The sequence below is a fragment of the Terrapene carolina genome, unplaced genomic scaffold, assembly GCF_002925995.2.
Source record: "Terrapene carolina triunguis isolate 2854851 unplaced genomic scaffold, T_m_triunguis-2.0 Scaffold68, whole genome shotgun sequence".
Classification (NCBI taxonomy): domain Eukaryota; kingdom Metazoa; phylum Chordata; order Testudines; family Emydidae; genus Terrapene; species Terrapene triunguis.
This window is the reverse complement of record NW_020664419.1, coordinates 68,756,619-68,769,184: the sequence shown is the minus strand read 5'-3', so window position 1 is coordinate 68,769,184 and position 12,566 is coordinate 68,756,619. Positions and strand designations below refer to the sequence as shown.

The following is a 12,566-nucleotide window of genomic DNA, read 5'->3' as shown; positions in this document are numbered from 1 at the left end:
TTTTAAGCATCATTTTCGTTCTCAGTGACCCAGAATTAGTAAAGTTTAACTACATTTATTTCAGAAGCATTTTGGCATCCAACGTTAATATATATGTATATAACTTGAATATATTTCAGCATTTCAACTTCAAAACTTTTTTTTAAAGAACAGTAACTCAGTGACTAATCTTCACTATTCCTGTTGGGTACCAATATGCAAATGTTACCGTTATTTTACACAGAGGAAAAAGGAGATGGGCAAAGCACAGTACCTCTACAGCCAGAAAGGACATCGTTGTCAGAGCTGCCAAACAGAACTTTAGAGATCCTGGCTCCTACTCTTCTTTTCAAACCATTGGAACATGCTTGGCTGATCAAATCATTAATAGTAATGGATCAAACTCAGTTGATCCGTTATACATTTTCTTTCCTTTTGTCCCATCCTTTTCTTTTCTCCCTCCCTCATATTTCCATGCTCATATCTGTTTAAATTTATTTTGTTCTGTCATTCACTAATTATTCATTAATATTGCTTATATATAATGTGGTAAGGAAGGGAACTTTGGCAACAACAGATTCTTAGAGCATGTCTACATTTACTGTGGATCGATGCTCCAGCAATCGATCCACTGGGGGTTGATTTAGTAGGGCTAGTGAAGACCCGCTAAATCAACCGCAGATCGCTCTCCCATCGACTTCGGTACTCTACCGGAACGAGAAGCTTAAGGTAAGTCAACGGGAGAGTTTCTCTCATCTACCCAGCGCGGTGTAGACACCGCAATAAGTCGACCTAAGCTACGTCGACTCCAGCTATGTTATTCACGTAGCTGGAGTTGCGTAACTTAGGTCGACTTAACCCCATAGTGTAGACCTGCCCTTAGTCAGATCCTTTGTTGCTGTTTGATACCCAATAGGCTTTTTATATCCAATTTGAGGAATAGTGCGCATTGACAATTTGAACTCCAATTTTTTGACTAGTCAGTTGTGCAACACTGGCAGCAAACACCCTAGGGAAGATTTTGGCCACCTACTGGGGATACGTTTAAAATGTGAGGGATCAGGTTTAACTTTAATTTTTACTCTAAGACAGGATAGAGGCTTATAAATCATTTTGTTTCTTGGAGTTTAATTTAAAAGAGTCAACTATCATATGTGTGTGATTTATTTAATCATATCAAACATTCTGGATTGTACGGAATCACCTAGTATGATTGTTACTGAATTTACTATGGCTGAGAACTGAAATACAGAAACTTTCTGAAGCAAATTATTTCCCCCCAATATTTAAGGGTCAATTTTGAACCTGGTAATAAGAGATTAATAGCACTATGTGGAGCCATGTAAAAGGCAAACCAATACTGCATGTTTCTCCAAAGAGATTCACCGAAACATATAATTCCTAAACTACATCTTGCCTAATTTTATATTATTGGGCTGTTTCTTAAGCAAACTAACCACTATTTGCATTATTACAAACTGTGGGCATTTTGATGTGAGCAGAAAACCACTTGGGGTATACACAATTGAAACCTTCAATCTGGTTCCATCTATGACCCCTAAGTAAGGTTTCTAGAAAGAGACTAGTGCATCCAACACCATTGCCTATCCAGTATAAGCAGATGCCAATTGACAGCCTTCAGTAGGCAAAAGGGTTTAGGCTGAATGCCTCCTGAACTTAGACTAACACAAAAATGGCCTTGCTTATGTTTCCTTAGCATGTGTGCTGACACTTTCTCCCTTTGAAAATTTTGTTCACACAATGCAAAGCAAATTAGAGTACATGCTCAAGGCTGCACCTGGGCCTGTCATTTTTAGACAAAGAGACTCCATTACATTTTATAAATGGAGTTCTGTAATTTGAAAGCCTTTGATAAGAATTATGTTTTTCCTTGTGAAGAAGAAATAAATTACCTAAGTAAGGCAAGAGCTCAGGTGCTTTGGCTGTTACCCCATGTTTTCCCAGTTGACTGATGAGGTCAGCTAGGATGTTGCTTTCACCAGTATGTTTCTCAAACAATTTATCTAACTTAGCATGCAAGGTCTTAAGAGAGCTTAAAAAAATGCATAACCTTCAGGTATTGCTGACCCAAATGGCTAAATTCTGTTCTTGAGAAATGAATAAATAAAATAAAACTAGGAACTTAAACACCAGCCAACAGGCTGCTTTCTAGTTATCCTACTAGCTGAGCTACTAATCATGCTTTTTAACTGCTAAATTTAGCTGTTCTTATATACATTCTGCAAAAATGTACCCTAGTGAGCATAATTTTTAGATATGAGCATACAGCATTATCTGTTGTATGAGTAGCCAAATATTTGTGACTGTTGATACTAGGTAAGAAGATCCAAATTCATTACACCATTCCTTTGGAGCACAATATTCAAGCATTTCAAGTTTTGTCACTTTTTCTGCATGTACAGGAACACTACCTGTTTCATCTTGGAATTTCCCGTATCCCAGAAAAGGTATAAAGACATTACAAATATTTACACAAAGAACAGCACAGGGAGCTTATAATTTTAGTGTAGGATTTCCCAAAGAGCTCAGTGTTGGCCTACCTCTTCTCCCAATTAAGCCAATGAGAGCTTTACCATCTACCTCAAAGGGAGCAGAATTGAGCGCTTTGTGGTACATAGGTTTTGTGCTGAGTGAATTTCAACTTAGAACATAACTATTGAGCGAATATAATGGCATCCAAAAAACATATGGGGTTGTATCTATATATTCAGTTAATGAGCATATGTTGTTAAAGATTTAACAACCAGCTATAAAAACAAATGAGGGGTCTGAGTCTCATTTACACTTAAGCTTCTTTACACTACTCTATCAGTGCAGTGAATAACATAGCTGAAGTCGACGTACTTAGATCGACTTACCATGGTGTCTTCACCGTGGTGAGTCGACTGCTGCCACTCCCCCGTCGACTCCACCTGTGCCTCTTGCTGAGCTGGAGTACAGGAGTCGAAGGGAGAGTGCTTGGGGGTCGATTTATCGCGTCTAGACTAGACGTGTCAAATCGACCCCCGCTGGATCGATCGCTGCCCGCCAATCTGGCGGGTAGTGTAGACATACCCTTAGAGAGAATGAAGTTGCTGTAGTACAAATGAGAATTAGACCTCAGATGTATTGTCACATATGAACAAATAAATAGACTTACATGAAATGTATTGAAAAGATCAATAAGTAAAATGTTTTGAGGTCTACACAGTGTAACTTTAAATGTCCAGCTTTTATTACAACACAGACTGCATCTTCTGAGTTCCACAGACATATCTTTGTAGATACTCTGACAGTAAGCTTTACTAAGAGTCATTTTGCCCAGGAATGCCACATGTTTAACACTTCTATGAATGTAAGACAGTTGTCTGCTTCATTAATAGTTGTTTTTTTAAAAAGGTTTAAGCCATATCACTTTATTGCACGCACGGACACACACATGCACTATTTGGGTAGGCTTAGAAAAGAATTATTATTTCAGGGGTGTCTAAGGCCCAATCAGAGATTGGGACCCATTGTACTAAGCATTATAAACACTCACAAGACCCACACACAAAAATAATTACTCCTATATCAAAGAGTTCTCAAACAAAAAACACAATTTGAACTATTTCTAAAGAAGCAGTAATATCAAAATATGTAAACAAAATACTAGTGTGTAACACATTAAAATGTACAAAGGTTTGCAACAATATTCATTTTTGGGGATGTGTGTAAATAATTAGATTTTATGTTGTGCTTCAAACTGAAGCTGGTATTTTCTGCTCTTTTGCAGAAACAGGTGGAAGTCTATAAATGGAATGGGTTAGCACCTTCCAAATAACCTCATACTAAGCATATACAAAACCAAGCATATTAGCTAGCACAAGAAAAATTATAGAGCTTAGATTAGACTTTCTCCCTTCCATTGTTCATTGTATTGTTTGTAAAATGAAGGTTTAAAGTCCCGCTACGCAAACAGCCCTTCAAAACAGGAGTAATATTAGCTGCATGCAGATCTGAAGCTGCAAAAATCAACTTAAAATTAAATGAATTAATATCATTCATTCACCACACTGTTACCATAATTTTAAGTTTTACAGTACAGGATGAATTCTGATTTACCTTTTTTTTTTTTTACACTTGTAAAAACAGGGTATACCATCCTGTGTTTCAGCAGGGCAAACCACTCAAAAAGGAACAAATTCTGTTTAAAAATCTCTTTTCAGCAAGATCTGATGTCAGCTTTTAATTTCTACTGCACTTGAGATTTGAGTTTGATTCATAACACTGTATCCTACATCGTTGAAGGCAACTATGATAATTAGAAACTTGTTTCAGTGGACCGAGAAAAGAAACAAGACACAGGGGTCATTGTCCCAAGCGGTCAAGAGAAAGGAGGATTATATTAACTTTTCACAGCTAAACAGGTATATTGGATAGAGCAATAAAGCGGCTTTATTTTAAGGTGTCTTATAGGACTAATTTTTGAAGAAATAAAAAGTATCAGGAAATCATAAAAGAAATCATAGGTTAAGGACATGCTCTCTGCATTCATATTTCATTAGTTGTGTTTGATATGTTAGAGCCAAGTCCAGACAATATAAATGCATTCAGTAACTCAGTACTCTAGCACACTACTTGATTTATACTCATACATTTATAAAACTATAAATTGCTCCCTACTGCAAATTGGGAAATCACAGCCTACAGCAATTAGCAGCAATTTGGCAAGTCTTAACAGACTGGGCATAGGTTACATCCTCCCCACAATCATAACAGTTGTTCACAAGAGGAAGATGAATCCAGAAGGTACAAGAAGCTGGTTCAATAGCCAGGTTTGGCACTGGTGGAATAAATGAACCAAGTCTCAGTGCTATTAGTAGGTGTTAATATTGGCAACAGACTTAAGGAGACAGAAAAGCTGGGGTTAAAATTGGGCTATTTAAGTCAGGAAATAAAACATTATTGAATTTGTGAACTTTACAGTTTTGATTTTACAACTAGGTTTATGTTGTACAATTGCCTTTGGCGGAGACCTAGAAGCTTGGCTGAGCATTTTTTTTTTTTAGCTCCCCGGCCAAGGAAAGTTTTCTAGCTCAGTTATCATTTTCATTCTTCATCTCCTCCCACTCACTGCCCCAGCTCTTCCTTGGAAAATAAGCTAACAGCCAAGTAGAACTTTTAATAGAAACTTGTTTCAACATTTGTTTTACTGTAGCTCAAAAAAAAAAGTTGCAAAAAGTTTGACTTTAAACAAACTACGACGTGTGTGACATAAAAGGAGAGACCCCCCAAAATGTCTCTCCTTAACATTTGAGAGAATCACCCAAGGCACTATAATAACTTCCCGCCTTTTTTCAGTCATCTGTGCAGTGTCCATTTCTATTCAATAGACTTAAATAGCAAAGTTCAAATTAAGAATGAATCACAATGTGATTCTAACCCTGGCTTGGAGGGATGAGATGAAAGATTATTCCAGTTTCCATCTCCATTCTGTAGAATCTGTAGAGACTTCGATTAAGCATGCCAGTTAGCGCCAGTCATGAAAGAAGCCTTTGTGATGAAGATACCTCTGCTTGAAACTCCTTTCACAGACGCCATGGAACAATCATTGTGCTGTAAAACTGACCAATGCTGAACCATCAACCTGGAGGTCAAAGGTTTCATATCCCACTGTCAATTTCCTGCTCCATTCAGCTCTCCTGAAAAAACTGATGACTGTAGAAAATCCAATAAAATATATTCTTCTCCTTTCCCATGTATTGGTCATAAAACATTCCCAATATTGAAAGGTTTCAGAGTAGCAGCCGTGTTAATCTGTATCCGCAAAAAGAACAGGTACTCTATGGTGCCACAAGTACTCCTGTTCTTTTTCCCAATATTGAAATGTCAGTGACCAAACTCGAATAATTAAAAACAACAACAACAAACCACAACCACATATATTCATTTCATATCCACTACCACATCATCATCTAAATAGTGTTGTGTTCTGAAGCACTATGTTAATTACATTCTGGAAGGGTAAAAAACAAAAAAAATGCTCCTTTTGTGTCTTCTGTCTTATTTTTCTGTTAATGCACATTGCTGTCATATGTACAGCAATGAATATATACAGAGAAGACATGGCAATAATAAAAGAAAAGATAATTTTAGGGCAATATTAATCATTTTTGATGAAAATAGACAAACATGAAAGAGTGTGTGTGTGGGGAACGGAGGGGTATTGTATTTCACTGGCCTATGGTTTAACATCATGATGTGGTGTCCAATACTCAGAGCTGTATAGAGATTCTTTTCAATTCTGATATTGATATATATTCTTTCCTGAACCTGAAGGCACTGTTTGCTTCATATGTATCTTGTGTTTAAATTCCTTCAAGAAATGTAAACAGTTAAACTCTAATACAAATTTGTGTGGACATTTTCACCCTTTTCCATTCTCCCTCCAAATTAAGTGCATGTTATCAACTCAGAAACCCAAAATTATATAATAAAATTATTTCAGGACTAAAGGACAAATCTAAAATTTCCTGTAGCCAGTTCTCATAATTTGGAAATAATTAAGATGTTAAAAAAAAGATGTAGGATTTTTTTTTCATGGAAATGACAAGACATCCCATAACAGATCATATATTCCATCTAATCAGCAATTAAGAATACATGTAAAATTAAATACAGAAAGAGAGGTGTGGGGTGGAAAAAATAGAGATCTGGATTCTAACTGAGAAAACCCTTCCTTCCCCTTCCACATGTTCTAGTAAAATAGAACTTCTGTGTCTCATAAAAATATTTCTTCAAGAAAAAAAAGACAGAATGAGGGGAAAAAAAAAACCCTCATCATGCAAGCTTTCAAATATACTCCTCAGGTGCAAATAATGAAGTGGGCCAGAAGAGGAAGGTGAACTGGGAAATCCTATGATGTATTCCACTTGGAGTTTAATATTAAATAGATATATCCCAAAAGTGCATGTGTATGTCAGTATGTGAGAAATTTTAACTGGAATTGGGAATTAGACTGGAAAATTATAGTTCCACAGCTTGAAACTGACAGACAGTGGGATAATGATCAGAGCTCAACTATTATTCCATTGCAAACTGAAAGCTCCAATCTGTACTGGCTTTATTAAACCTTTTAATTGACAGCTTTTAGTAACATTTGAAAATAGATGTTGAATTCACTTTAATTGTTGTTGTCACTTCCTTCTCTCATCTCAGTCCTTCTGTTCTAAACTTTTTTCACTGCAATTCATGTATTTTAAGCAAAAGTAAAGAAAGGGTGCAGGATATGGTGGAGTTAAAGTATTTCTTCTACATTTCTTTCCTGTTACACTGTATACAAAAGTCCTTTGTCAGAAGATTGTGTAGAAGAGGGGCCATAGTGAAGCTGAGACAAAGGAAGATGAGGGTGTTCAGATGGAAGCCAAAGGATTGAGGAGCAGAACAAGGCAGAGCAACATACAGTATTGTCTTCGCTGCAAACAATGCCACCAGCCTCATCAATGGATGGGGGGAAATTGATGGGGCCTGCTGTGAAAGAGGGACAGTCCCAGTGGCAAGGGACGGGGACACTCGCCAAGGGACAATAGGTAGCTCCTCCCCCTGGGAGTCTCTGGCACCCATTGGCCAGCTGGGGGAGAGGGGTGCTGATTTGCCAGCACTCCCCAGTTCCCAGGATTTAGCCCAGAGCAGGAGCCAGGAGTCCAGCCCCCTGCCTTCACTAGCAGGACCAAGTACTTATTTTGCCCCAGTTCCCTAAGTGGCCCCCTCAAGGACTGAACTCACAAACCCTGGGTTTAGCAGGCCAATGCTCAAACTACCAAGCTATCCCCACACACCCCCTAAAGGAGGGATAGCTCAGTGGTTTGAGCATTGGCCTACTAAACCCAGGGTTGTGAGTTCAGTCCTGGAGGGGGCCACTTAGGGATGTGGGGCAAAATCAGTATTTGGTCCTGCTAGTGAAGGCAGGGGGCTGGACTCAGTATGTAAACAAAGATATTTTAATATTAAAATAAGGACATTCACCATCTAAATCAACTATAATAAAGTAACTTAGGGCTTTGACCTCACGGAACAGCACTACGATACAATTTGAAACAGACTACATTAGTTCACACCAGGGAACTTTTAGTGCACCCCAGCAGGGTCGATACAGACCAATTAATGTGCAACATGTTAGTGTATTATAAAGATCACACTCCCGTACAATGCGGGGAGTTCCACTGTGTAGACAAACCCTTAGTCTTAATGCATGCATCTTTCAGATGGATACGGTATTCTTTATTTCCTGCTATAAACTTGTATATGGTTACTGTGAGCTATACTACAGCTGCTATGTTCCTCCTCAGAGGTGGCTGCATTTCATTAATGGGCAAGGGATTACAAAGATATATAGGTGATGTTTTACAGTATATTTAATTCCTGAGTTGGAAGATACTATTGAAATACAAAGTATTTATTAATAGCATCATAATCAATTTCCAGACCAAGAATGCCACAAGGCCAGGTTATTCCTCTACCTCACTTCTTTTGGGAGCTCTAGTATTTACTCTCAGAAATGGGTTAACTCACCGTGAGAGCCAGAAGTTTCCCATATGTGAGATGTGCTGGGATGTGGTCAGTCTTGGATCGCAACGACTCCATATACCAGTGTTCTGCTTCAGACAGCTTACTCAGTCTCATGTAGGCTTCTCCTATTAAATAAATGATAACCAGTCTGAGGACATAGGATTTTAACAGATTTATCATTTGAATTGCAAAAATTAAAAAAAAAGTTCTACGTTGTGACTGTCCACCTATATATGAATGATGGCCTCTAAGACAATGCATAGCTTTGAATGCCGGCAAGTTAGAAAACAAACTACTTTATGGACATCTTAGTGATGAAGGAACGGAGGAATAGACTTATTCAGGATGAAAGAGCACAAGCGAGATGAAAGTCTGGTTGGAAAGGAATTGAAAGTGGGAGTATCAATCAAAATTCCCAAAGTAACCAACACATCTGCTATGCAAGAGCTATTTCTTTTCAATCAATTCACATTACACAGCATGGAGTATCAGTGAAAATACAGCATGTATTTGTGTTTAACCATAACGCATCAAGATCATAGATGAGGGTAAAAAAAACCGAGGTAGGTTCAGGGGCGGTTCTAGCTTTTTTGCTGTCCTAAGCATGGCAGTCAGGCTGCCTTCGGCGGCGTGCCTGCGGGAGGTCCCCAGTCCCGCGGCTTCTGCGTACCCGCCGCCGAATTGCCGCCAAATCCGCGGGACCGGCGGACCTCCCGCAGGCATGCCGCCGACGGCTGCCTGACTGCTGCCCTCGCAGGGACCGGCAGGGCGACCCCCGTGGCTTGCCGCCCCAGGCACGCGCTTGGAGTACTGGTGCCTGGAGCTGCCACTGGGTAGGTTAAGAAAAGTCCCCAAAGAAGGTTAGAATAATGAGGGAGGACATAGAAAAAACAAAACACACTGCAGTTGGTGAAATCTGGTGCCCTGCAATCAGGGCCGGCTCTGGCTTTCTGGCTGCCCCAAGCAAAAAAAAAAGCCTGCGGCATGACCGGAGCCAGGGTGCAGGGGAACTCCCTGCCCTGCAGATGTGCCCCGGCTAGCGGGGGGAGGAGGAGGGAGCGGGAGGAGAGAGAGAAAGGGGGAGGCCAGGGCTTCAGCGGGGTACTGCCACGCGGCCCCTCCCGACGTGCCCCCTGCCGGGAGGGCTCCGCACCGCTCCAGTCGGCTGGGAGGGAAGGACACGGGCTGCCCTGCTGGGCTTACTACAGGGCGCTCCCGTCCTCCACGCCGCTGCCCCATACAGGGCGGCCGGAGCGGAACAACAACAACAACAAAAAACAAAAAAAAAAAGTGACCGTGCCACCCTAGGATTGGGCGGAATGCCGCCTCCTACAAGCTGCCGCCCCAAGCACCAGCTTGCTCGGCTGGTACCTGGAGCCGGACCTGCATGCAATCACTGTATAACATCACTAGTGCTTTAATCTGATTTGAACTTTGTAAGGATTATGGAAGCCAATATGTGAAAAAGGATCAAAATCTGACAAACTTCTCAAAGTAAAATCCTTTGCTCTGAAAGATTCAGGCAGCAAATGTAGAAGGATAGTGGGAGAATGATGGCAATGACAGAAATGCACTTTGGGGCAGTAATCTTGAAAATTTTGAAAATGCATTTAATGTAGTGTAGAAGAAACAATTTGAACAGAAAAATCAAACAAAATCTTGCAAAGCTAATCAGAAACAAGCAGGATCAAACAATTAATTAAAAATGAAGTATGACAGTTTTCAGAATAATAATACTCTGCATTTACATAGCACATTTTTAATGTGCTATAGACACATTTAGTGAAATCCTGGCCCCACTGAAGTCCATGGCAAAAAGACTAATGACTTCAATAGGGTCAGGATTGCACCTATTAACTAACTGACATTATTTTTCGCATACGTATAAACTGTGATTTATCTAAGGCCACATGCTAATTCAGCAGAATAAATGGGGTTAGACCTCAGGAGTTCCAACCCCATGCTCAGTCCAGTAACCTATGCTAACTCTCAAATGAATGGCATCAAATTTATAATCTATTACACGCAAAACAGCATGATTACAGTTGCAAAGTTAAGCACTCACAAGTTACAAAATGCCACAATTAAGGCTGCCTTATCAACCTGAATTTGCACCTCCTTGTGCATATGCATTATGCTACAGTCTTTAATGACATAATCACATCCTATCTTTTATACTCCAAACTGTCCTTGTCTGAGTCTTGTCTTTTCCCCATCCAAGTTCCATTCTCCTCACCTAGTCAGTCCCAGTCTCCATTCCTCAGTTTTCTTATCCCTGTCCCAGTCTCCTGGCTTAGCACAGCCTCATCTCACTCCTCTGGACTCCCCTGTCCTTAAGGCCCTCTCACTCAACTCCCAGTCTCTTTGCCCAGCTTTTCCCAGTTCCCTGACCTTCCTCTCATTCCTTGGGCACGTCTTCACTACCCGCCGGATCGGCGGGTAGCAATCGGTCTATCGGGGATCGACTTATCGTGTCTAGTGAAGACGCGATAAAATCAATCCCTGATGGCTCTACCGTTGACTCCGGAAATCCACCGCGGCAAGAGGCGGTAGCGGAGTCGACGGCAGCGCGGCAGCGGTCGACTTGCTGCCATCCTCACAGCCAGGTAAGTCAACCTAAAATACGCCACTTCAGCTACGCTATTCACGTAGCTGAAGTTGCGTATCTTAGGTCGACCCCCCGCTGTAGTGTAGACCTAGCCCTTGTCTCTTTCCCCACCCAGTCCCAGTTCTCCCACTCTCTCTACCACTCCAATCAGTCTCTCCTCAGCATCCTGAACTCCAGTTGTCCACATTCTGAACTCCTTATCCACGTTACCTATCCTCACTGGCTTCAAACACCATCTCTGTCCTTGGGCTTCTCTTCTAGTTACAGTGTTTCCCCCCACCTCAGCTCCTTGTCCTCATCTCTTAGCCCAGGCAACACCACTGCTTCACCCTGCACCACAGTTCCTCTTCTGATATATCTTTCCTCCTCCCTCACTACTTTACTGCCACATCACTAGCTCTAAGTCACAGTTTAATTGCCCTTCAAGTCCCAGGCCCCCCCTACCCCCACCCTCCAATTCCCCTCATGGCTTCTCATTTTATCTCAGTTTCCTCCCCAACTACTGGCTCCCAGTCCCCACTGGTCATTTCCCTCCTCAGTGCCAAGTCCCAATCTCCTTGCTCAGCCAGTCCCACTCTCTCTCCCCTAGTCCTAGTTTCCCTCTCCCTCAACTTCTTATCCAAATCTACTCTGCTTCTCATCTGCAAGTCTGGTTCTTGTTCCCTCTGCATTCAAATTGGTCAGCTTCCTCTAGAGTGCCTGGGCCCAGTAGGGCATCATTGACAGCAGAGGAGAGACCTGCTCCCTGTACTCAGTTTAGGTGCTCTGACTTAGAGACCCATCATAGCCTGCAGCAGCTCAAAGCTACAATTTCAAGAAAAGTACTGCTTAGTCCCAGGCTGTAGTATGCCCAATGTGGATTGAACCTTCAGGGAATTTAGTTGCTAAAATCTAAGAAGACTCTATTGAGCATGTGTAAACTGTGATATTTCAAAGAATTATAACTTAGTCCTATTTGGGCAGATTTGCACAGGGAAAAAGGCACATCCCTGACACAAAGGTCACCTCCACCCCCATAGTTTTCAAGTCGCTGCTTCAAAGCATGAAGTGCTACAAGTATTCAAAGAAAAGGCCACCAAAAATCAACATGAGCACAACAACATATTTTCTCTTGCCTCGTTCTCAGAAATGGCTGAACTCTTTTAGCTGAAAATTCCCTACTCCTCCCCCCAAAAAGTTCTGAGGCAGACACCTGGCATGAAAAATTTCAGCCTGAATGGTGACAGTTAGGCACAATTATAAGCAATTGAAAATAGGGTCTTATAATTGGAAGTGACAGACAACCTTAATGGGTGGTGCTGCCAGAACCATCTATAATAGTCTCATAGATCCAACAATGCACTATGCACTGTTTAAACTTATGAAGAGACACAATCTTATCAAATATTTCTCAGGATGGATGCTAATATAAGGACGAGATAAACAGATG

At 41.0% G+C, this 12,566-nt stretch overlaps 1 protein-coding gene across 1 annotated transcript in view; it reads right to left on the bottom strand.

Moving 5' to 3' along the window:
* Nucleotides 1-12,566, bottom strand: part of TMTC2 (transmembrane O-mannosyltransferase targeting cadherins 2) — a 371,684-nt gene that overhangs the window by 74,826 nt on the left and 284,292 nt on the right. The window contains exon 8 of the mRNA XM_029910867.1: nt 8,533-8,654. Coding sequence (XP_029766727.1) covers nt 8,533-8,654 — 122 coding nt within the window. The remainder of the gene's footprint in view (nt 1-8,532; nt 8,655-12,566) is intronic.